This window comes from Fringilla coelebs, assembly GCF_963513975.1.
Source record: "Fringilla coelebs genome assembly, chromosome: 22".
Classification (NCBI taxonomy): Eukaryota; Metazoa; Chordata; class Aves; order Passeriformes; family Fringillidae; genus Fringilla; species Fringilla coelebs.
In genome coordinates this window covers 5,057,143-5,082,463 of record NC_140048.1, presented here as the reverse complement: position 1 = coordinate 5,082,463, position 25,321 = coordinate 5,057,143, and the positions used below count along the sequence as shown (strand labels likewise).

Genomic DNA, 25,321 nt, shown 5'->3' with positions numbered 1-25,321 from the left:
TTTTCTAGTTTATCAGCAATTAGGTGATCTGTGTGGATAGAAATAAACATTGGAGGGCTCATGGGACAAATCCTCCTCCAGTGTTGCTATTTGTTAGGGCAGCCTTCAGTGGGGATTATTTGAGGCAGCAGCAGGAGGTGGCAGTAAAAGGTCAGGGGAGAATCTGGACAATGCTAATTAACACAACATTTTTGAGCTTTGTTCTTTCTTCTGTGGGAAAGTAAGCCACTTACTATACACTAAAGAAAGGTGCATCAGGGGCATTTCTGATTGATTCCTCTGGCTTAAAATGAGTCTATAACTTTTGTGGTTTGAGTACTTCTTGAAAGAAGTTGCTTTGCAGTGCTTGCTCCAGACACTGAAGGAAAGGAAGCTGAGAGGCTTTTGCTTTTCAGTCCCTGCCTATGTGGTTATAGTGCTAAGGCAACCCAGGAATCACACTGCTAGTGAAAACACACCCATAGGTTTTCTGAAGGTGCTAGAAGTGCATTCAGTTCTAAGCTACTCTAACACAATATTTTTCCCTTTGGAAAGAGCCTGAAGAGGAGGAAACAAGCCTGAGTCCTGATGATAATACTGGTGGCTCTGCCTGGGGTGGCAGTGTTTGTGTACATCACCAGTACGTAGCTGTAAATGAAACATTATTTGGCTGTTTATTGCCCACCTTTTGTGTGGTGAGGTCATGTAGCTGTACAATCAAACATTGATTTCTTCTATGGTTTGAAATCCTCTGGCCTGATCTTCATCTCCACTCTCTTGAGGGAATAGGTGGAGCCGTGCCATCCGTACCAGGTGATGCCATCCATGTTCTTGGTGTGCTCTCCTTTGCGGTAGTAGACCCCATTCAGATTGGAATCTGTGCAGCAGTTGTACCAATATCCACCTTGTCAGGAAACAGAAGAGATTCCTGACATTCATTTATATTCATTATATTTATATCATGAGTTTATAATTAATGATTGCTACTTGTTCTGGAGGACACTGAGCAGAATGCAGCATTTAATCCCTAGCTCTGATACTTGAGGTTGCAGGTAAATTTAAAACTTAACATTGATATTTAGGAACTTAAAGGCATTACAGCTTTATAGTCAAATTAGTCCAGTAGCTTTTAATTTAGTTTCTCATTCCTCTTAGAATATTTCCTTGACATGTTTCTGTCTCAGTGAATCTGAATAGGAGTGAATAGGAAGTGAATAGGAGTGAATAGGAAGTGAATCTGGGTAATTCGCAGAGCATCTTAAGGTGTTTAAAAAGTTCCTGAACTCTCTGAGTATTTACTGAGGCTGAGATGAACAGTTTTATTTACATGTTGAGTGGGACACAATGGGAAAATTAAAGAGCAAGATGTAATGAAGATAATTATATTTGACAGAACTCAAAGATGCTAAATTAAGAGAGTAACCTCTGAAATTAGAGGCTTGTAATAAAGGTCACAAGTCAAGCTGAATGTGGAGGTGAATACAGGAGTTAATTACAGGTGCCTAATATTAGGATTTGAAAATTTACAAAAATATAAGAAAAAATAAGAACCTGATAGATATTAAGGAATAACTTCCTGTATCACTGTGTTTTATCAGCATGTGAGAGAGTCTGGCAGATACTATAATGGACTGGGTAACTGTGTAGAGGGGAGCACACAGTTATTTTAAGAGTACTGATGTCTGTAATTCACAGTCTGGTGTGGTATTTTTGGTCCCCGGTGGCAGGAAGGAAATTATGAATCTGACTCCATGTTCTTAGAAGGCTAATTTATTATTTTATATATTATATTAAAGAATGCTCTACTAACTATACTAAAGAATACTTACAGAAGGTTTAACAAGATACTAATTAAAAACTCGTGGCTCTCCAGAGCCTCAACACAGCTGGCTGTGATTGGTCATGAAGTTAAAACAATTCACATGAAACCAATCAAACAATGACCAGTTGGATAAACAATCTCCAAACCACATTCCAAAGCAGCAGAACACAGGAGAAGCAGATCAGATAAATGTGTTTTCATTTTTCTCTGAGGCTTCTCAGCTTCCCAGGAGAAGAAATCCTGGCGAAGGGATTTTCCAGAAGATATGATGGTGACAGTCTGGCTCTGTAAATCAGCTTTAACTGCCAGATTTCCCACATAAGTTTATTTTCCAGAACTGGTCACCTCTCCTTTGATTTGCCACTCAGATGTTACCAGTTGCATGGGAAGAGGGGGAGTGTTGGGCTCTCTCAGGACAGGGAGGGAGATGCAGGGAGAACCTTCTTAGGCACAACTGCACAAAGCAATTACTTATAAGTGGATGACAGGGATGGCTGAATAGTTTTTTCAAGAGCTTGGGCATCACTGGGTGGCTTAAGGCCTTGTTGAAGACAGGATTGTTAATTTTGTTGGTGATTTTAATTATTGCCCTGTGTCTCCCTTGTCTGCTTGGATTTTTTCATCGGGCCCTGCAAAAATCCTTGTCAGCTGTGTTTGTTGCTCAGATACAAAAAGGGGGAAGTTTGGAGGGGTTTGACAGCTGGCCTGCAAGCAAAGCTGAGTTAATAGAAGTAATAATTGATGATTTTCAAGTGTATCTATAGCAAGGAAGAAGACAAGGCTGTCAGCGTAGAAACAGATTAGAAAAGATACATGAGAATTTTTGTAAACTAGACTATGTGCATAAGTAGATTTGTATATGTGCCTTATTAAATTTCTGTAAAACTTTTGCCAATTATGTTGACATTAATTGCTTTGCACCAATGAATATAATAAGTTATTGTGATGTAATTAATGACTTAAGATCATGCTTTGTTTAAAGTATATAAGCTGGATGTCATGGTGACTGCACCATGTGCTAATTTTCAAATCTGAGCACCTATTGGTTTGACTACAGCCTCCCAAAAAACTCACTTCCTTTTCAAACCACTCCACTGGAGAACACACAAAATAAAACCCTTTCTTCTTCTTAGAGCCTAATTATTGGAGTAATTACCAATATAGCTGGATGGGATGTGCCTGAACTTGTCTGGCCCTTGGTGCTGAGCCAAACAGCGGCACTGTGGTACCCAGAGACACTTTTGGCCGGCTGGGTGCTGCAGCTGAGCACGTGGAGGCGAGTCCAGGCATGCAGGAGCTCTGGGGGTGCTGGGATGGAGCCTCCTCTCTTTAAGAGATTCTGCTCCTCAGGTTTTACCTCTGGCTGAGCAGCTTTAAGGCGATGGTGAAAGAAAGGAGTCAGTTCTGATGGAGGGTTTGAATCCAGAGCAACACCTGATCCCATGTGTGCATGTCACATCCAACCTAACAGTGACATCCTGTGCCTTACCTTTCCTGAACTGGGCACAGTCATCCACACACTTGTCGTTGTCCTTGTCCTTCGTGCTGAAGGCGGTGTTGTTGTGGTAGTGCAGGGAGTCGCGCGCGGTGTTGCCGCTGTAGTTGCCCACGAACAGCCGGTAGCTGTTGATCTCATTGCTCAGCGTGAACTGCCGGTACTGGGCGTAGCGCGTGTTACCCTCCCAGTCCTGACACAGCAGGGACAGGAAAGCAGTGCTGTTAGAGCAGTTTTGGAAAAAACCCAACATCCATGATTATATACGTGTATTTTTACTGTCTCAGCCTGCAGAAACTGCTCTGTAAAGGCAAAGGAACTTTCCAGAGCAAGGCCTGAAACTTCCAAGTTTTATCTGCCTGGTATTGTACAACCTGTAGGAAACAGACTGTGCAGTTCCCCACAAACAGCCTGGAGCTGTTAAATTTCATTGCTCAGGGTGAACTGCTGGTACTGGGTGTAGTGTGTGTTACCTTCCCAGTCCTGCCCACAACAGGGGAGAAGGAATCAGTCCTGTTAGAACAGTTATGAAACAGACTCCAGCATCCATGATTATATACTCATCTCAGACTGTAGAAATTGCTCTGTAATGGCAAAGGAACTTTCCAAAGCAAAGCATGAAACTTCCAAGTTTTATCTGCCTGGTACTGTACAATCTGTAGGAAACAGACTGTGTAGCTCCCCAGAAACAGCCTGGAGCTGTTGATTTCACTGCTCAGGATGAACTGCTGGTATTGGGTGTAGTGTGTGTTACCTTCCCAGTCCTGCACACAACAGGGGAGAAGAAATCAATGCTCTTGGAGCAGTTAGGGGAGAAGAAATCAGTGCTCTTGGAGCAGTTAGGATACAGCCTCCAACATCCATGATTAATACATGTATTTTTACTGTCTCAGCCTGCAGAAACTGCTCTGTAAAGGCAAAGGAACTTTCCAGAGCAAGGCATGAAATTTCCAAGTTTTATCTGCACTGGTACTATACAATCTGTAGGAAATAGATTGTGTAGTTGCAGTGCGGTTCCCCAGAAACAGCCTGTAGCTGTTGATTTCACTGCTCAGGGTAAACTGCTGGTACTGAGTGTAGTGTGTGTTACCTTCCCAGTCCTGTCCACAACAGGGGAGAAGAAATCAGTGCTGTTGGAGCAGTTAGGATAGAGCCTCCAACATCCATGATTATATACATGTATTTTTACTGTCTCAGACTGCAGAAACTGCTCTGTAAAGGCAAAGGAACTTTCCAGAGCAAAGCATGAAACTTCCAAGTTTTATCTGCACTGGTATTGTACAATCTTGTGTAATGTACAATATTGTGTAGTTGCAGTGCAGTTCCCCACAAACAGCCTGTAGCTCTTGATTTCATCACTCAGGGTGAACTGCTGGTACTGGGTGTAGTGTGTGTTATCTTCCCAGTCCTGCCCACAACAGGGGAGAAGGAGTCAGTCCTGTTAGAACAGTTATGAAACAGACTCCAGCATCCCTGATTATATACTCATCTCAGACTGCAGAAACTGCTCTGTAATGGCAAAGGAACTTTCCAGAGCAAGGCATGAAACACTTGATGAAACTTGAAAACAAGGTAAAACTTCCAAGTTTTATCTGCACTGGTATTGTACAATCTGTAGGAAATCTGATGTGCAGCTCTTGCATTCAATATCCTTGTGTCAGCATGCTGCCTCAAGTAATTTTTTTCCTCTCTAAAACAGTGACTTTTAGATATCAAGTGTCACTGTCATATTTTCTGAACAATCCCTTTGCCAGGATTTCTTCTCCTGGGTAGATGAGAAGCCTCAGAATAAAACCAATATTGTCTCATTTGCTTCTCCCTGTTTTGCAGCTTTGGAATGTGGTCTGGAGATTGTTTACCAACAGGTGCAGGTTTGATTGGTTTCATGTGAATTGTTTTTACTTAATGACCAATCACCATCAGCTGTGTTGGACTCTGAGGAGTCAGTCATGAATTTTTCATGCTCATTCTTGTTAATATAGTATATTATATACAGTTTTACTATAGCATTCTTTAATATAATATCATAAAATAATGAATTAGCCTTCTGAGAGCATGGAGTCAGATTCCTCATCTCTCACCTCGACCTGGGCACCTCACAAACTCAACAATTGAGCCTTTCAGTTCATACATATCCCATCCCTCAAAGCTATTGTACCAACTATCAGCTAGTCTAAGTCAAATCCAAGCCTTTAACAGACTGAAGAAATTGAGGGTAACACAATGCAAACTCTGGTACCCAGGCTGCAAAATGAAAAGACTCAGAGGCTTGGAAACTTAATGGGACATCTCTGTTTGAATTTTTAAATGTGAGATGATCAGCAGTTTGATCTCTGTCTGCAGTGGGTTCTGCAAAGAGCCCCACACATTCTGAAGGCACAATGTGAGTGCAGACAGAAGTTGTGCCACTGACTTTGCACAGGGGAGAGCATACTTCTGTCTTGTGTTTGAATGTGTTCCTAGCTTGATCCTGCTTCCTTCTCTTGTAATTAAAGCATGCAAATTCTTTGGGCCTCCTAAAAAGATAGGAGATGGTATCTGGTAGTGGGAAATAAAAAATCCTTTTGCTGCTGAAATTAAGAGCTGATTAATTACCTCCAACTCCACTCGCAGAACAGTGGGGCGTCTTGAAAGTCTGTAGATATTTTCATTTCCCAGCCAAAAATCTCCCTTAATGTTGCCAAATCCTTCCTTGTATTGTTTCCAGTCCCTATTGAAAGATGTCAAACCAACTTTACGTCTTTGGATGACAGTCCAGCCACCTCCATCTGTCTCCATGTCACAGAACACCTGGAATAGGAAAAAAAGGCAGTGGTTACTTAGCAGTGGACTTAGGAAGGTTCAGTTCTCTTAACACAAGACACTGTTCCAGATTTCACAACCTGAAGAAACTTCTATGGCAAAAAATTATTAGATAAACCTGTTTTCTCTCTTAAATGTACATACACACTTTCCATCCTTTTAAGTTTGTTTACATAAAGATGCTGATGGCAAGTGCAGGGTACCAAAACTTAGTGTGTGCTTTTTTCATCTCTGTAGAGAGGTATTTCTTGATTATATTTTAAAAGACATGTAATATACATTGTGTATTGAATAGTCTTACCTCCAGATCTGGAATTCCCAAAAATTCATCAGGAGGTAACTTGTAAACACCAGAAATTCTGTAGTTCCTCTGGTAAAGTGATGAGCAGTCATAAACAGCATCTACTTGAATCAGAAGCAGAAAGTGAGAATCTGAGCAGCAAGAACTCCTCTTCTGTGGAGGTGCTTTCTGCAAAGTTTAGTTTGTAGTGCAAGGAGTAATGAAGAAGGCTTTCCACAAGTCTGATGTTTTCCTGAGGTGGCTCTGTTATGAGGAGTGTGTGCATTGCCAAAGGTGTTGTAACACTGGGATTTTGGGATTTTTATTAATTTACTTAATTTTTTTTAATTTTGCTATGCAAAAAGACATCTCTGCTGTCTCATCACATTGCCACTGTGTGTCTGTGCTGGAAAGTGTATTTACTGACCTCCTAGTGAGTAATAAGAACTGAGCCAGTGAAATGGCCAAGCCTGCTGCCAGGTGCCTGTTTGGGTGTGTGAGGTTGGCCAAGTTTGTGCTTGAGGGATATTTGTTCAGCCCTTTCTGCACTGGCATCTGTGACAGAGAAAGTGCCTTTTAACTGCACTCACTCACTCTGTGAAAGCCTCTTTTCCTCCTGGTGCAGGAGCTGACTTGAAGGTGGTAAAATGCATGGCTGTTTTGAGGAGGATAAATGAGCTGATGCAAGGCTTTATGATGTCTGACAGTTTGCAAAAATGTCTCTTACCTGGTGAGGTGAGAAACATCTGTCTTAAAGACCTTCTGGGCCAGTTTCTGTTGCATGAAACTGTTTTTTCTTCAGCTTCAAAGAGACTTGTTATAGTGTAACTTTTTTTAAAGGCCTACTGTAAATAGTGATGTGTCAAAACTAACCAGATGGATTTTAGAGGAAGAATTAAGTAAATAGATTTATAAGTTCTTCCTTAATGTAAAAAAAAAATCCAAATGAAGTCTTTTGGCAAACCCAGTAGAGACTGAGACAATTTAAGCTCTTTGCAGTGAATTTCATTTGAAAAGTCAGCAAAGAGGATGCTTTTAGAAGTGCTTTACAGGTAGCTGACCTAAAAATGCACCTGCATTCCACACTGAGTACAGGCCTGTGCAATCACTGTGTGCAGTGACATTTTCCCTCAGGGAAGAGAATTTTGAAGAATTTAACTGTGGTCTGGCTAGGTATAAATCACAGTTTGTATTCTATATCACAGTTTGGGTTCAATCTACAGCTTTGAATTTTTAAGAATTATTCAAAAATAATGGATCACTCTTTTTTTTACTCTGGTTCAGAGATAGTCATAAAGATACAACTACAAATCTTTAGTAATTCCTGGAGAGCACTTCTAATTGTTTTAACAATTTCTAGTCTCCTGTCAGCACTGAGCTCAGAGGTTATTACTGCCAGAGCCATTCCCTTACCAAGCCAGCTCCCCTTCTTTTAGGATTGCTAGTGTAGTGCTCAGAAAATGAAATGTTAGACTGAATTCCTCACTATAGAAATGCAATACCTGTTCATTTTCTGCACTCCTTAAAAACAGACATAGACATAAAGATACAGATAAAACAATTCAAGCCAGTTTTCTCAGGGTCACTGCCAGAGCAGCAGTGTGCATGCTGGCTAGCCACATTAGCAGGACGTGCTAGCACTAGGAGCTAGTCATTAATTGTGCATGGAGAGGTGTATCTGGGAGCCTGGTGACTCCCTCCTTACCAGCTGATGTCTGTGTGACCATCTGAGCTGCCTGCAGTTGCATGATGTCTATCTGGTTGTTCATTTGGGAGTATTTGCTCTCGGCGTCGATGAGGCGCGACTCCATCTGCCTGGTGCTCCCTTCCAGCTCCATCACCTGCATCACCACGTTCACCCAGTCCCCTTCCTGCTTCTTGCTCAGCTCCTGCAACATTCTGCTCAGGTTGGCTACCTGCAGCTTGAGCTCCTTGATCTCCTCACAGCAGCCTGGCATCTTCAGCTGTGCATTCCCATTGCTCATTCTCCTCTTGGGAGCTTTGTGCAGCAGGGCTGGGCAGATCACCACAGACACAGTGACAATGCAGAGCCATGCCAGCTGAACCCTGGCTCTTGCTGGCATTTTTGCTTACAGCAACAGAAACCTTCCAGCTGACTGCAGTAGGCTGAATGCAGCTGGGATAGGTATAAAATTTCCTGCAGCAGCCTGGTACCTTCCTTGCTTCCAATGAAGTGAGTCTCTGAAGGTGGAGCCTGAGGAAGTGGCTTTTTTTCAGACACCTCCTGTCAGAGTCTATGCACTTTGAAAGTCTGTCTCAAAGCATCTTATATACTATTTTTCTGTTTACCTCCACCCCCCTGAAACTATGAAGAGCTTGCTGGCCCCTCCCAGTTCATCTGTTCATATCAGGTATTTACAGGGTGAAATTGGAACAGGTTTCAGCCAGGAAAGGTTGGGGAGAGCAGGAGAGACTTCCCTCAGTCCTGTCTTGAAGGGGTGTAGGAGAGGGCTAGGAAATGAGAAGAATTTCCAGCAATTATTGCCTGTTGGATTGGAGCCCTCTTGGTGACTAGTTCTGGCACTTAAATAACATGAGAGCATTAGAGATCCAGAATGTGAAAAGGCTGTTCAAAATGGGTGAGTTATAGAAGCTCAAGGAAGGTAACACCCTAGAAGGTAGCCCTGGCTGCTACAAGTCCTTCTACAACCCCAGAAGTTGTAGGGGGTAATTCTATGATTGCATTATTTCTTCATTTAGACAGTATTTTAGCAAATTAATTAGTTAAACATCTAATCCTCTTCTCTCTGGCTACTGGGTTCTCTGCACTATTAATGTTGCAAAATCCACTGCTGTTCTTTTAGAAATGGGATATCTGAGGGTGGGATGAAATGAAATCTGCAGAATGTGTAAGTAAAAGCTCACTCCTCTGTTCATTCATAGTGGGCAAGTGAAAGGGCATTAAATAATGGTGAGGGTCTATGTAAAATTGACACAGGGGGGTTGTTTTTACAGGCAATGTGATCTAACTCCAGTGTTAGGGGGGCCAGTTTATTAATAGGGTTATGAGAGGAAAATCTAAGGTTAATTAAAATATCCATAGTTACATAAAAAGTAGATTTTAGAGTAAATCTTAAATTTTTAGACATTCAGAGTATTAGTCCAGTCTCAGCTGGCTGAGATGGCAACTTCCCCTCCTCTTTTATATCCTTTAACAGTTAGAATTTTAGTATAGCAGCTTGATGTCCAAATAAAACCATTTCAGCAAAGGTGAATCCTTTTCCAGAAGGTCTGCAGGCTTGCTTCTAGATCCTTCTGGATAAGATTTTGCTCCTCAGGCCAGCTGCTCTGTAATTTTCCAACATGTGGGTTCTTGCATCTTCCTGTAAAATTTCTGATTATGATAATGGACAGAAATAAGATGAAATAAAGGATTAAATGCCTCAAGTGTCTGCTCCTTGCATAAACACTGTGAAAGCTTCTTGATGTCCAAGGGAACAACAGAAAGCCAATCTTGCACTTCTTACAAAGGACATTAGCACAAACCCAACTGACACACTCTGTCCCATCTTGGCTTCTTTTGCTGATCCAAAGTGGCTGCAGGATTTCTGCTTGATTAGGAACCATTAGAAAAGCCTTGCTGACCTGACATTTGCTTTTAAAGAAATAGAAAGCACAATTGCTTGTTGATGCAGCTTCTCTCCCTCCTCAGCTCTGATACACTTGTTGCTTGATGCTTTGTTCTTGCCTCTGATTTTCACTGGGGCTGGCTAATAGCTTTTCTCCAAAACAGACCCACAAGAGTGTGAAAATGTTGGGAGGTGAAGTGATCAAAGCACTGCAGGACTGGAATATGAATACAGGTGTCTTGTAAACCTGAATTTTCATGGAGAAGGAAGAGGGAATCTTTATGAGGAGGTCAGAATTAGAGCTCTCCAAACAAACAGTTGTCTTGTGGGTGACTGACTGTGCTGTGCCCAAGAGAAAACAACTGAGTCTGTTGTGTCAGCTAGTGAGGCCACTGTGTGGGATTGGTGAGCTGAGATATTGCCAGAGATATGCAAGTCCAATTTGTTTAAAGCACAGAGGGTACCTCCAGAGCAGACCATAGGCTTCAGTCAATTTTTGTCATGGACATTCCAGAAACCTTCCATAGCAAAATTGCTTTTTATACTTCAGACCAGAAAGTGCCACTGCACACAGATGAAAGCCTGACCTTTTTGTTCTGCCTCTAATCCTGTCTGAGCCCTCTTCCAGCTGGAGCTTCTGTGATTCCCAGAGGCAAATTCTTCACTGGCTTCCTGAGATGAGAAACATGTTTTTGTCAAAGTTGGAACAGAAAATAGGACAGACCAGACTCTGCTTCTCTGCCCCAAAAGGCCACCCTGCTAACACCCCCACTGTGTTACCCAGGACCAGTCCATTCTGCTGCTGCTCCCACTCACCATAACTCTCCTGTCCTGGACACATGTGGAAGAGGGGAGCCACTTGTAGGTCCTTGCATTCCCTCTTTATATGAATTTTGAAAGGATCCAAGATTCAATTGAACACACATGTTACAAAACACCACAGAATGCCTCCAAATCCCTTCTCTAAACTGGAATATTTAATTGGAAATAAGACAGCCAGGGTTTTATTTTGGATTCAGCTTCTAATTTGTATATCCAAATGCAAACCATCTTTCCTTCCAGGTTACTTTGATTTACCTGTTTTAAAAGAGGATACTTTGATCTGTGTAAGAGGGTGACAACAGACATATTGTGCAGGAATGGAAAAGCACAAATCTTCCCATCTGTCATTATTTTAGAGGAGACATTCAAAGAGATTTGGGCAGAGACATCCCTTGGCAGAGATAGCAGCTTTAGTGGAATTTGACTCCTTTATGAATATTTGAAAGATGGTTCTTTCCCAGTTTATGGAGAGCTGAAGATGGTTCCTGGGGTAGCAGTAGCTACAGGTGGCAGTCATTGCCAGGCTGGGAGCTGACAGAAACTGTTCTGCTCTTCTGTGCTGTTCTACTTAGGGTTTGAATTCAGGATCCTGGTACATTTTGTAAAGAGGTAAAGTTTGGGGCATAGCTGGGGAGAAATTAGTTCCATGATTACTGAGTGGGTTCTGTCTTTTCTTTCCCCAATGGTGATGGAGAAATTGAGCATCATTTTAAAATCCATCACCCTAGTTATCCTCCATTATATTTTCTATGTGGAAATACTGTGGTATAGCTAAAAAGACAAGATCAAGAACATGAGACAAATCCTTTTTGACTTTATTCCTGATGTAGTTCTGAAGTGGTTGGGAGAACTGAGGCTAATCATGGTTTCAATTTGTATGTGCCATGTGTTTATAATGTTGATTGATGTTACTAAATTCAAATATATCATTATTACTTGATTAGAACCAGTTTTCTCCTGTCCCTGGAGGGCCAGATTAAATTAGAGGTGAGTTTAAATGATTGCCTTCTCTGGGAAGCTGTTCTGGCAGGTGTATGCAAAGCTGAGACAAGAAGAAAAGCTCAGTGCCCTGTGGCTATTTATTTGGTAGCCATTCCTTGAACCCCTTAATATGCATCTGGCAAATGCTTAAATCTGGAATTCCTGATGCTTGCTGAGGTGGCAAAAGCTTCATCAGCTCTCAACTGGCCCATTGGGGAGTCCACACTGTGCTGGAGCTCTGAAATGCTGCTTTTCCCTCCCAGGAGGTGTGAAACTGTTCACCTTTGCCTTTGGAGATGCTCATAAATGTTCCAACATTTACTCTACTATAGCTTTATGGTCAAATAAAAGCATTTGTGGTTTTATTTTAAACCAGGATTGTGTTGTAAATCTCTGAAATGATATGGGACAGGTGGAACAGGAGAGAGGGCTTGATAAGAAACAAAACATTGCTACTTCCTGCTTTCTTTTGTGATTTGTGATTTCTTTTTTATTTAAGGCATCCCCTCTTTGCATAACCAATACACAAAGACTGGCTCTGTGCTTCACCTTTTTTTGCTAAATATCCTACTTAGCAATTTAATTCTTCTTTGCTTTCTCGCTAATAAAAAATAGGTGATACAACAGGTGATTCCTTTTGCAGCCTAAGCAGCAGGGTTAGCTAAGAAATTTATTGCAACATTTTTCACTGATTTTTTCTTTCAAAACTGATGAATAATTTGATTTGATTTGCAAGCATTTCTATCAGGATTGGGAATTTTGATGCCTGTGAGCAGTGTGGTGTCTCCTTGTTGGAAGCCAAAGGAGCTGCTCTGGCCTGGAAGCTCTCAATCACCAGAACTCTTTATTGAAAACACTTCTCTCCTGGTGTCAGTTTCTCAAACATATTTGTTCTCAAAATGGAAATTAGTGGCATGATGGACATGCATTGGTTTTCTGAGATTTCTTGAGTCAAGGGTTGGGGGATGCCTCAAGACAAATAAATCATGGAGCTGGGGAAATTAGCCATCAAAGCCAATTCCTTTTGCCAGGGGATTATCTGTTCCCCTAAGTCTCCACAAAGCAGCAGTACCCTCCAATCCTAGAAGCAGCTCTCAGCACTTCTTCAGAAGGAAAAACAAGCTTGGCTGAGGCTGGTAAAGTCTGTCAAGATGTTATCTACTTGTCCAGATTCTGCACACAAGCTGCTTTATTGCAAAAATAAAGTTTCTTTGTTATGTTTGGGATGCATTCTGGCAATAGAAAATGTGTGTTCTCCCTCATGGGTAACCTTAAGACTGCTTGAAAAGGCTCTATTAAAATAAAGAGTTTCTTCTTCTAATTTTTATGAGGAGATGAGGAAAGTCTGGTTGCTTCAGAGTTCTTGAAAATTTAATATATTTTGAGTGACAGAGAATATTGTCAATATCAAAGATAATGGAAGACTGGAAAGCTCCCAGGACTGTATAAAAGAGAACATTTCTAGTAAATATTAAACATTTATACCTTGGGTTTGTAGGGGAGAAAAGCCCATCATTTGTGTTCTCTTCCCACTGAACACACTAAAGTTGGTGTAGTGCTTTTGGTTTGCCAAGTTAAGATTTCTCCAATATTAAGATTTCCCAACCAATGCACTGATGAGTGTGGCAGGTTGGGTGCTGGTTAATCATTGCTCTGAGGTAGCATTTTGATTCCCAGTTCATGTCTGGTTTCTTTTTAAATAACCTTTAAAATATACAAGCAATAGGAGTACATTTCTCTTAAGTGTTGTTCTTTTTTGTGATTCTAGCTCAGTGTACACGTAAAACCCACAGTTTGGATATCTTAATAATCAAGCAGTAGGTTTATGTAGCTTTTCACTACTAATAAAATTTGAAGATTTAAGATTTTTGACCAAGATTTTTATATTAGGGAGTTTTTTTATAGGGATAGACTGACATAGCAATTGGAAAATATTTTTCATCAGAAGGCTTGTTTACATTTTAATATCCTACTCATCATGATCAAGTGCTTCAAATAGGTCAGGGTTGGACATGATTCTGATTACAGTACAGATACTCTTTAATAAACAGGGGGGAAATTTAAATTATATTGTTCTATGTAATCTAAATATGCAGTGAGCCCACATGAGCTGAAATCATACCAAACTTCAGTGATAAGAATTAGTTTTGCAACTGATTTATGCTCATTTAGAGGCAAAGTATAAGGGTCTTCTGTTGTTTTGTTGGTTTTGCTAATCACTTTGTTTATTGAATATAATGTGAAATGAATGGTGGGCATTAAGCACTGAAATTAATGCATTAGTTCAAAGTATATAAAAGTTTAGTTGGTATGAGTTAGGAAATCTTGGTAGTTCTGTGGTCTCCCACTTGCAAGCATGGGACATCTCTGTCTTGAAATAGCTTCAGGATATTTTAGTAAATCTGTCAGCATTGAAAACACATAATTTTAAAATCTTTTCCTTGAGCATTAGTACTAGAAGGTTCTGCTGGCCCACAGCAGGCAGTAGAGCTGAATACTTGGGTGTTTCCTGGGAGATATTACCAGTGACCTACCAAACCTGTACCTAAAAACTTCTAAAATGCCCTGAAAATGTTCTTTTACCCCGTCCTGCCAAGCCTTCAAGTAGGAGATAGTGGTGGAGTTTTTTCCTAGCTTTTTAACAAAAATGAGCTGATGAATATATTCTTCCCTCAGTGGATGTGGAGAACAACTGAGCTTTTCCTTTATATTAAACTTAACATTATTCTGAGCAAGGACATCTGTGAGTAAATAAAGACTTCAGTTACTGTCCAGCAGCATAGCCAGCAGCATTGGCTCTCATATCTTGAGAGATGTTTTCCCACCTTCTCCTTTAATCCAGAGAGATTTTGTAATTATCTTTTTCCAGATAGAAGGAGAAATCCATCCCCTTGATTCTAATCCAGTAAAGTGCCCTGATTTCCAGCAGCAGCACTGTGGTTAAAAGCCCCTGGCAGCTCTGCCTGGCTGGAATATCAGCCCTCAGGGCCTCTTCTGAATGCCTGGATGCTTTTCTGCAGTGTTTTTGTTTCTGTTCAGTCTCCAGCATGGTGGCTAGAAAACAGCTCTGTAGTGCTTTATAAGAGTGTTTTAACATTTAGGGAGATTCTGTCTGAGCACAGACCTCAGGTCTGCAGGGAAATGAGCAGTGCCTTCATGGAAGGAAGGGGAAAGAGAAGGAAAGCACAGAATGCTGTGTTTTCTTAATGTGTGTTTTGAATGTACCAGGTTAAAATAGTGTGCATAGAAAATAGGCTGGGAGTGTATTTGGGGGGTGCCCTGATGAAGGGAGGAATGATGGATCTGACTCCATGTGCTCAGAAGGCTGATTTATTACTTTATTATACTATATTATATTAAAGAATACTGAACTATAATAAAGAACACAGCAAGGATACTTATAGAAGGCTAAAAAGATAATAATGAAAACTCCTGACTCTTTCTAGAGCCCTGACACAGCCTGACCCTGATTGTCCAAAGAGTGAAAACAACTCACACAGAATGCAATGGAACAATCACCTGTGGGTGAACAATCTCCAAACACATTCCACATGAGCACAGCACAGGAGAAGCAAATGAGATGAGAATTGTTTTCCTTTTCTCTGAGGCCTCTCAGCTTCCCAGGAGAAAAATTCTGGGCAAAGAGATTATTTCAGAGGATGTGAATGCCACAGGAGCAGGGAGTCCCAGCATTTACTGCTTTCACAGAAATGGTGCTGAGCACAGGGAGAAGCAGCTGCTGGGAGAGGCTTATCCCAGTCAAAGGCTGTGAGAAATACCAATCAGTTGTTTTTAACATTTTGGAAGTTTAATAGTAATAAAATGGCTATAAAAATAATAATATAATTAGAGTAATAATAATTTGGACAATTAGGATTTGGACAATATGAGACAATAGAAACAAAGAGTTAGGGACAGTTCAGGTGCCTCTTTCTGGGCAAAATAAGCCCCAAAAAGGACCCACGTTAACAGAGGATTAACCCTTAAAACAACAGCCTGTTGCATATTCATACACCTCATCCATGATGCATCAATTCCATTCACACACAGGATTCTGTCTGGGCAGTGTCAGCTTCTTCCTCTGAGTCCTGACGGCGTCTGCAGGGCTGAGGGAGGCAGGAAGAAGTTCATTTCTCCTGATAATGGGGCAATAAATTCTCTTTCTCTGAAAGATTTTGGTGTCCTGTGGCTGCTGTCTCACTGCGAGTCCTTTCTTTAGAAAAATATCTTACATAGCATAGTTTCTATTTTAACCTTATGTTATAACCTAAACTATATTTAACACACTACTTAAGAGAATTAACACAGCATAACGTTCTGACATAACCCACATAATATTCATTTAAATATTTGCAAAAAGCCAATCATAAAATATGCATTTTTCACAGAGGCTTATCCTAGTCCACAAAATTTCCTGTCACTGCTCACTGTGTTGTAGATAATTTGTTACAGGAGAGTAATTTATGATTATTAACAACTACTGCTGTGAATTCTTGTAAATCTCTTTCTCTTTTCCCTCCCCATCTTTTCCTTCCCTTTGCTTAAACCTAACCATAAATAGATTTGAGACAGTTAATTCTGCTTTGGACAGTTAAGAAAGTAAGAAACAAAAGAATTAATTGAGTGCACCAGGAAGAGGCAGAGGAGCATTGCTAATTGTCAGATAATAAAAGAAAATGGTCAATTTTGTCAGGAAGTTTTGTCAAGAAAGATAACTTGGAAGTAATTAACTGTCTGACATGCTGGAATGTGTCTGCCAATGGCTCTTTAAGTCATCAGCTCATGAAATATGACAGCCATTTATCACTTTCATGAGGCTGCTGCCAAGCTTTCCTTTGGGAAACTAGGTGGAGTTAGTGTGGTCTTTGACTACTTTGTTAAAAAAAATTACATGGGTCTGTTTTAAGTGCTTACTGTTGGTGCCAGTCATCTTGAACTCTGATTATGGTGTGGCTAAATCTGATTTTAGTTCAACCAATCTGAAGGCCCAATATCCAGGAGTATTTTACTTATCCAGGAGTATGTCTGGGAGCTCGATTCTTTACTTGTCAGGAAAGGAGGCTTTCAGAGACAGAAGAAATGTAGCACTGGTTTGAAAAATTTCCCCTTTTTTTGTCTGTGTATTATTCCCTTCAATACTTCAGATTTGCTTCTCTTTACTCATCCCCTGCCCTCTTATAAGGGGGAAGTCATGGAGCCATTCTGATGATGGCAGGCAAGAAGGAGCATTTCTGAGAGCTGCCTGTGGCTGTGGTCGTGTTCAAAGACCATTCAAAGTCTCTTTGCACTGCTCTCTGGTGCCATGTTTTGTTTTTTTAATTATGCTCTTGCCATCCTGTGCAAACCCAGGGCACAGGAATATTTCTGTGTCTGCTCTGGGGTGCCCTGACCCCCAGGGCAGCACTGACTCTGACCCTCATCCATGGAGAAAGTTTCCCAGAGTTCAGGATAGACTGGAATCCACAAAAGTGTGAAATAGATTCTAGAGAGCAGTGCAGGTGGATCACTGGGTGAGAAATTGAGGGTTTGGGATTTTTAGTGTGTTGTGGATGGGAGCAAGGTGGAGGGCACAGGGTGCTGTCCTGGGTTTCTTCTTCATGCTTCTTCTTCCTCCTTCTCCATGGGTTTGGGTGGCATTTTGTCATTGGGCAGAAAAGTCTGCACTGCAGCTCTGTGGGATCAGTTATTGGGGTAAAAGGGAAAATAATCTGGGTGTCAGCTCTTAATTGGATAGTTTAGTCTGAAAAGCCCTTGTACCAAGAGATTGTTGGCCATTCTGTGCCTTGTAATGAAAAGCTGCAGAACTCCCAGCAGTGAGACTGTTTGACTGATAAGAAATAATAAACACCTGAGTGTGAACATGAACTGCTGTCTGCAGTGCCTTCAGTCCAGACCCAGAGGAACCCACAGCTGGGACCCCCACACCATTCCAGACATTAACTGATGTTAATATTGGGCTTTAGGATGAGTTGTAGGTGCTCAGGTGTTGTGATGTTGCTTTGAACAATTTGCTCTTCTGTTTCTCCAGAGTCAGTAGGGAAAGAGGAAGGCAGTGAACTGGAGGCTGTTCATAAACAAGCTTTATAAAACAGCAGAAACTTAAAAAAAGGCTAATTTCCTCATTAAATTGGGGTTTAGGAGTAGTGCTACCCACTGAGTACCCCATTTCTGATAGTAAATAAGAAAACAAATGTGAAATAGAGGTGATTTCAGAGAAGAGCTGTACATCACGGACCAGAGAATCAGGTTCAAGAGTAGCCTATTTGCTTGTGCTTCATAAAATTCTGCAGGCCTTGCAACACAAGTGCTTCCCTGGTACAGACTGAGGATTGGTTGTGATGGCAGCAGTTTCTGGCATGTTTTTGAAAACCAGCAAAAGAAAAGTGCCAGTACAGAGGCTTTGTATGAACTGTGAAACTGAAATTAGGGTTGCACACTTTTTATGTAATTTCCTGGTGACATTTGTCAGCTGTTTTAATGATATAGACTGTTTCCTGCATCATGAAATTCTCTGCTTTGACTTTTAGAGGAGTTGGTAATCTGTTTAAGAGAATGGGGAGGAAAAAAGTTAGTACTGTAAAACTCTTTAAGTACAGCTGGTTGAAAAATCATGCCTTTAAAATGATTGGCAGCTATTCTTCTCCCTGTGCAGGCTGCTACATTGAATTGATAATCATATATATACCATCTCTTTTTGTGTAACAAGTCTTCAGACTATGTGCAGAGAATGTGTGCACCTATTGTTTTGAAAATATATGGTCATTGTATGCCTTATGTAGTTGAATTGTTCATGTGGAAGTCTAAACATTGGGAATTCTAAATGATAGACCTTGGTGTTATCAAGCAGAAGCTTCTACCAAGCCCTAATATGCCAATTGTGTTAAATCATCTTTCTTTTCCTCCCTTTCCAGCATTAACAATAAACTCCAACAGCCAGAAGCAGCTGCTGGTGTGCTGGAATATGCCATGAAGCACTTTGGGGAGCTGGTGAGTCCTACTGGATAATCCACTTCTTCATGTTTTGTGTTTTTATGGTTTCTCTACTTGGTTTTTTGGTGGGTGGTGGTGTGTTTTCTCAATCACATCGAGGTTCTATCCCTGCTTATTTTATTTCATTGTTCATAAAGAAAGGCCTTGGTGCTTCCAGGGATGTTCAGTGGGCACTTTGCAGCAAATGCTGGGTAGAGGGAGGGCTGCAAGAAGCTGATTTGGAGGAGAATTTTGCAGCTGCTGTTGGTACTAAATGCAGCTGTGAGCAAACAGCAACTTGATAAGTCCTTTAATTTAGGATAAGCTGAGAAGGGAGGGAGGGAGTTCTTGTTCTAAGCTTAAAGGATTTGAGAAACTGCATCAACACCCTCAAGATAAGGATTTAATGGAAGTTAACCTCTAGTCTCTCTCAAAAGTGTTCACAGGTATTATTTAGCATAGCAAATTAACCAGTCCTTTACAGTTTAGCCTGCTCACCAAAATCAAATAACCCCATTGTGTATTTGTTGTGTGTCTATCTCAGAATGATGTACCTTTTATTATTTCTTTTCCTTTTATGAGTCATTTAATTTGTGTTCAAAGACCAAACCACCTATGCTCTCCTGATAAAAAAGATGATTTTGCAGTGATAATTGTTGCAGTGTTTTAGGATAATTAGGAAAAGGAAGGCAGCCCTGGAAGCACAGCCTCTCTAAGCAGAAACCACTAGAAAGTGGGAACCAGGTATAAGCACAAAATGGTGGAAATCCTGTGGTGTAGGATTATGTGTGGTTTTGACCTAGACTGGAAAATAAGTCCTTTCTAGGAGAAGTACAGATTTCAAAACATCTTTGCAGCTTCTTATAATTCCTTGGGTGGATTGAGCAAAGTTCTGCATTACCTAATTCTGACTTCACTCTTTAGCAGCAGTATAGTCTAGCAGTAAATGTGGTTCAAAGCACAGAGCTTGCCAGAATTGAAATTAAATGAAAAGAAATTAAGAGGAGCTGTGAGCTCTACTTTCAGGGACTTAATTGAAATATGACTTAGCTGAGAAGTTAAAGGGCTAAGTGGAAGACCTGGCATGCAAATCTTGGTTTATAGTGACCCTGCCCACAGGTCTGGGAAAATAATCTGCTGTGCAGCCTGTGTCAAGACATGAGCTGCCAAAGACTGAGCAGAAAAACACTGGCAGAGAAAAGCATGGAAATATATTAAGGCATTTTATTTCTTGAAAATGAGAAACAAAATCTAGAAAGAAAGACTGAAGAAAAGGGTTTAGCTGATATGGATCACTGCTTGGCTAACTTTTAATGGCTTTGCTACAAACCATTGCCTTCCCTTGTGAGGGGTGTGATTGGGCCCCAACTTCATTCTGCCTGCTGGATTCAATAATTGCCTAGCAGTAGCCAGATGCAAAGTTTGGCCTTTTTTTCTAGTTAGTCATTCCATTCCTGAACACAGGGCTGTTTTACTTGTTTGAATGCAGGTATGTGCAATGATGGGAAGTGGAATATGTTACAGATTTACCCTTTCTCCTGTTCAACTCACTCTGCCTCTCCAAAAAGAAAATCTGGTATTTCAGTGGCACTGAGTAAGGGGGTGATGTTGGATTAATCCCTCTGGTAAAGCTGAGTTCATTTCCTGGCAGGTGGAGCAGTGCCAGGATTCCAGTTTTCACACTAGCTCAAGGCTCTTCTCTGTGTCACAGAAGTCCATGAGGTTATTGAGAATGATAAAAGGGTGAAGTGACCGGCACAGACACAGAATTTCCTAGGAAAAGCTGTGGGAGTTAATGCAGAATGATCAACAATAATCCTGCTGTTTATTTTTACTTTTTTGTTCCTTCCATTAGGAAATTCAAGCTACCTGGTATGAAAAGCTCCATGAATGGGAAGATGCTCTGGTGGCCTATGACAAGAAGATGGACACAAACAAAGATGATCCTGAGCTGATGCTGGGACGGATGCGTTGCTTGGAAGCACTTGGGGAATGGTAAGAGAGGAATGCCTGAAGACTGAGGAAAATGGTGTCTTTGTGTTCTCTGGATGCTGTCATTCAGGTGCAAATTTTTTGCCTGAATTCCTACTTATTCCCACTTACTTGGAATATTTGTGTGGCATCTCACTTTGTGTATTGAAGTCAGAATTGGTAATGACATCTCTAAGCCTTTTGGGACTGGCCATCTGGTGAGTTAAGGTCTCTCTGGAAGAGAATCTGCAATCTTAGAATCAGGTCAACCCCATTTATAACAGAGAAAGACATTGTAGATAGAGGAAACATTAACTGAGCAGAACTTGTCAGAAAGAGTCACAAAAGGAGCTCATTGTGACCCTCCTTTTCAAACTCTGATTAAAACATGAGAGATTTCTGTGTTTATTCAGTGCCAGACCTTGTAGAAGGATGAGGTTTTCCTTACTAGTCTTTTTCAGCATTTCTTAAGCCTTGTCTTTGTGGACATTTAGTATTTCAAGTTTTGTGTCAAACATCTGTTGTCAACCCATAACTGATTCCAGTCAGTGTTTGTGACAGGGTGAGCTGCTGGTGACTTACAGCTTACTACTTAACTGGGGGCTTCTGGTTTTTCTGGCTATTTAATTAGAAGAAGATAATTGGAGAAGGCACCCTGCTCACTGTGGCGTGCAGCTCTAGCCAGGGGCAGGTGTGGGTTCATCCAGGTTCCGCCTTCCTGCTGAACTTTGCCTGTGACAAGCTCTCTCCTGATGGGTCCTGACATGAACCCAGGGGATGGCACCACAGTGAGGAGATTCCTCTTCACTAAAGTCATTTTACTGCTAGGAACAGAACTGCTTGAGAAACCTAATTCTGGCAGCATTTTTCTGCTCTTTTTGTTTCTAAACAAGGGTGAGACATACAGGGTGTAGCTTTTCTAGTAAGGAAGATGGATCCTCTTACTGGGCATTCCTCAATCAGCTTTTATGACAAGTAGGCTGTTCTCACCAGGCATTTGAAGAATTTTTTCCCCCTTCAGGATGTGTATTTGTGTTAAGTGTCCTTTCTAAACCTCCTACTTATTCATGTATCAGCAACAAATCTGTGGAACAACAAAAGGGCAATTTTATTCTGTTGAAGTTAGATATCATGAATATATTGGTAATGTGTAGTGATGAGAGCAATCAGAGTCTCCCAAGTTCTCTTGTGGGACTGGACTCCAACTCTGTGCAGGTGTTTTTACAATTCAGAAATGCTTTTGCAAAGTGCTGTCTGCTGTCCTGCAGCTGACTGCAGAGATGTCATCCTGAGCCTGAGGATTCCATAGTTTGGCTGCTGATACTCTTCAGTAGCATTCAGCTTGACTGGCTGTGCTGCAGGGGTCTGCTTCACAGGATAAGGCAGAGAATCTAGAATTATGTTGTGCAGCATCACTATTTCAGTACTCTTCTCTGATATTTTTAGAGTACAGCCATAACATTCTTAGCCATTTGTCTCCTCATACAGTTATTCCTGTAGGACCCACAGTTTATCAGCATCTATGAGGTCCTGATTTATTGCTGTTGCTAGGTTTGGCTTGGTTTTACATTTGCTTTGGGGTTTTTTTCCCTCCTGGGCCATTAAGCTGTCAGAATTACTGTCTTGCCTGTGGCAGCCCATTGGTTCTGTTTGACTAATTCATCTTCCTTTTTGGGAGAGGAGGGGATAACACTAGGGAAAGCAAGTTGTTCTCCCTCACAGTTGGCAGCTCTTTCACTGCTACAGAGTATCCAGCCTGAGAAATCCTGGAACTGCAACACCCAGGGTAATTGGTTCTATTAGTGCAGCATTCACAGTTGATTTGAAAGAAATAATATAAAAAATCCTGATGCTTCCTCTCCACTGGAGATGAAAGATTCAGATGCCCTCTGAGGTCCTGCCATGACAAGTCTTCATATGAGGTTACAGCAACATTCATTCTTCAGTCTTTGTCTTCAGAGTTGATGTGTTAATTCAAAATGTTTGCTAGTAGGAGCCATGCCCAAGCTATCCAGATCATGTGTTTCTTTCACTGACGCTTGCAAAACTTTTCAGCATCCTTTTTTTGGTGGTGGTTTGTTCGTTTTTTTGAGAATTTTTTTTTTCTGGATTTATAAACTGTCATTATTATTATCAGTCCAATTTTAAAGTAGGCATTAACAGTCACTGAGGAACAAATGCAAAGTTCTCTTTGGATGTGTATTTTCAAAACATAGTGTATCTTAAAATTATTTTCTGATGATGGGATATTTGTGATCAGACTAGCGTGGTTGAGGAGTCAAATCCTGTTCTCCACTCAGTATAAAAAGAACAGTGGGGCTGCTTGTTGTCTTATCAGTGGGAACTGGTTGTTTAATGAGGCAGAATTCTTGGAAGAGGCTTTTTGCTGATCAGAAATTGTGGATTCTTCTTAGGGGGCAACTCCACCAGCAATGCTGTGAAAAGTGGACGCAGGTGAATGATGAGACTCAAGCTAAGATGGCCAGGATGGCTGCTGCTGCTGCTTGGGGCCTAGGTAATGTATCCTCCTGTGCTGGCCTGCCACAGCCCAGCAGGGGCAAGCACAGATAGTTTTAACTCACTTCACATCAAGTAGCCACATTATTTACACTGGGAAATGAAGCAGGTGTCTGTTGTGTTTGTGGGGACCCTCGTGGCAGGAAGGAATGATGGATCTGACTCCATGTGCTCAGAAGGCTGATTTATTATTTTAAGACATTATATTATATTACAGAATATTGTAAACTATATTGTACTAAAGAATACAGAAAGGATGCAGACAGAAGGCTGAAAGGATAATAATAAAAACTTGTGACTCTTTCCAGAGTCCCAGCACAGCCTGACCCTGATTGGCCAATGAGTGAAAACAACTCACAGCAGAATCCAATGAAATAATCTCCAAACACATTCCAAAGCAGCAAAACACAGGAGAAGCAATGAGATAATTATTGGCTTCCTTTTTCTCTGAGGCTTCCCAGGAGAAAAATCCTAAGCAAAGGGATTTTTCAGAAAATATGAATGTGACAGGTGTCATTCCATACTGAAGTCCTTTGGAAAATCTGCATTTACATCAAGTCTCCCATTGTGGTCTCTAGTAACAGAGTGGTCTGAGCAGATGATTGGTTGCTTGTTTTTGCTTGGCTTTACACTGAACAGAGCTCAGGCTGGAAATTAAAAGACTTTCTCAGATTTGTGGCAGACTCTTATTTAGAACAAGAACAGTATCTGCTGAACATTTCAGAGGCTGTGTCTGCACACTAGACAATCTTAAGTGAATAAATCTATAGTGGTCCAAATGTCCTTTTGTGTTGTTAGCAAGATATTTATTAGAGAGGTTGATGAATCACTTGCTCTCTGCCAGCCTTTGCTGAGAAAAATTCATCTTTTGCTTTGTAGGGCATTCATTCATTCAGATGTTCTGGAAGTGTCAGAATTTTAAATGTTTCATCACAAAGAATGAAAGAACCTTTTCCACAAGGATAACAATTTGTCTAGAAGAAAAATGCCTGTGTTTTTTCTTGTCTGTAGCTATGTGTGTGTTTGTGTATATAACAGTATCCCTACCAAAGACAAGTTGGGGAGCTGATTTAAATTAAAGTACCACCCAGCACTCAGGCCTAGGCATGGATGTCTGAGCACTGCTGTTGTGCTCCCACTCTGCAGAGGAGGCTGCTGTGTTACTGAGGGTGTCTGTGTCTCTGCAGGTCAGTGGGACAGCATGGAAGAATATACTTGCATGATCCCCAGGGACACCCATGATGGTGCTTTCTACAGGGCTGTACTGGCACTGCATCAAGACCTTTTCTCACTGGCTCAGCAAGTAATTATCCTCCTTGTTGGTACCCCACAATTTGGTTTAAGATGTTCTAGGCTACTGAATTTCGTGGAGGAACAGGAAAGCAGTTGGCTATAACCTATGAATTGCCCAATAATGTGTTTTCCATGGATATATTAGACCTGGGTGAGAGATATTTCCAGAAACATAGCGGTGAATGTATTGACAGATTGTAGTGGTCCAGTGCTGGAGAACATTAGAATGCCTCTGTCATTTTTTGGCTTCTTTTGCTTCTGTGCCTCTTTACTAGACAGGCAGGACACAAGGATTATCTCAGCAGAGGTTCTGTTCTGATTGTAAATTTCCAGGAATGCCTGAGGCACTGATTGTAAATTTCCAGGAATGCCTGAGGCACCTGTAAAATTCCTAATGGATTTTTTGTGCACTTCTGTCTCTTACAGCTTTTTCAGTGAAGTGCTCATATATATCATGTACAATAATCTTAATTTTTCTGGTAGCACTGATAAATCTCAAATCTTAGATTGAGGTACCAAGGCAAGGAATGAGTCTGTTAAACAGAGCTTGTAATTTGTATTTTAATGATTGCATTTGTAATGCTTGTTTGTCACAGAGGAGATTTGCAGAGTGACTCTGTAGATGTGAAACGTGTTGTTTACTTTCCAAGGAAGCTCAAGTCCCATTTCTCAAAATTCTGTGCTGGCTTGCCAGCTTAGATAAAGGAGTAACTCAATCTGTGCTGTCAAAACCCATAAATAGATTTTTGGATGATGTGCACAGTAAAATTAACCAGGCATTCAAAAAGGTAAAGTTTGTG

The 25,321-nt window shown here is 41.0% G+C and overlaps 2 protein-coding genes across 6 annotated transcripts in view; one reads left to right on the top strand and one right to left on the bottom strand.

The window, feature by feature from the left end:
- MTOR (mechanistic target of rapamycin kinase) overlaps window positions 1-25,321 on the top strand; it is a 70,372-nt gene that overhangs the window by 21,900 nt on the left and 23,151 nt on the right. For all 5 annotated transcript variants that reach the window (XM_084220116.1, XM_084220114.1, XM_084220115.1 and 2 more), the window contains 4 exons: window positions 18,683-18,758; window positions 20,596-20,735; window positions 23,126-23,226; window positions 24,416-24,531. In XM_084220116.1, the coding sequence (XP_084076242.1) occupies window positions 18,683-18,758; window positions 20,596-20,735; window positions 23,126-23,226; window positions 24,416-24,531 (433 nt within the window). The remainder of the gene's footprint in view (window positions 1-18,682; window positions 18,759-20,595; window positions 20,736-23,125; window positions 23,227-24,415; window positions 24,532-25,321) is intronic.
- ANGPTL7 (angiopoietin like 7) lies at window positions 714-8,462 on the bottom strand (the record flags this gene model as incomplete). Its single annotated transcript, XM_084220335.1, has 5 exons — window positions 714-883; window positions 3,291-3,489; window positions 5,892-6,086; window positions 6,400-6,500; window positions 8,084-8,462. 5 exons carry the CDS (start codon window positions 8,460-8,462, stop codon window positions 714-716), a joined length of 1,044 nt encoding a protein of 347 aa, XP_084076461.1.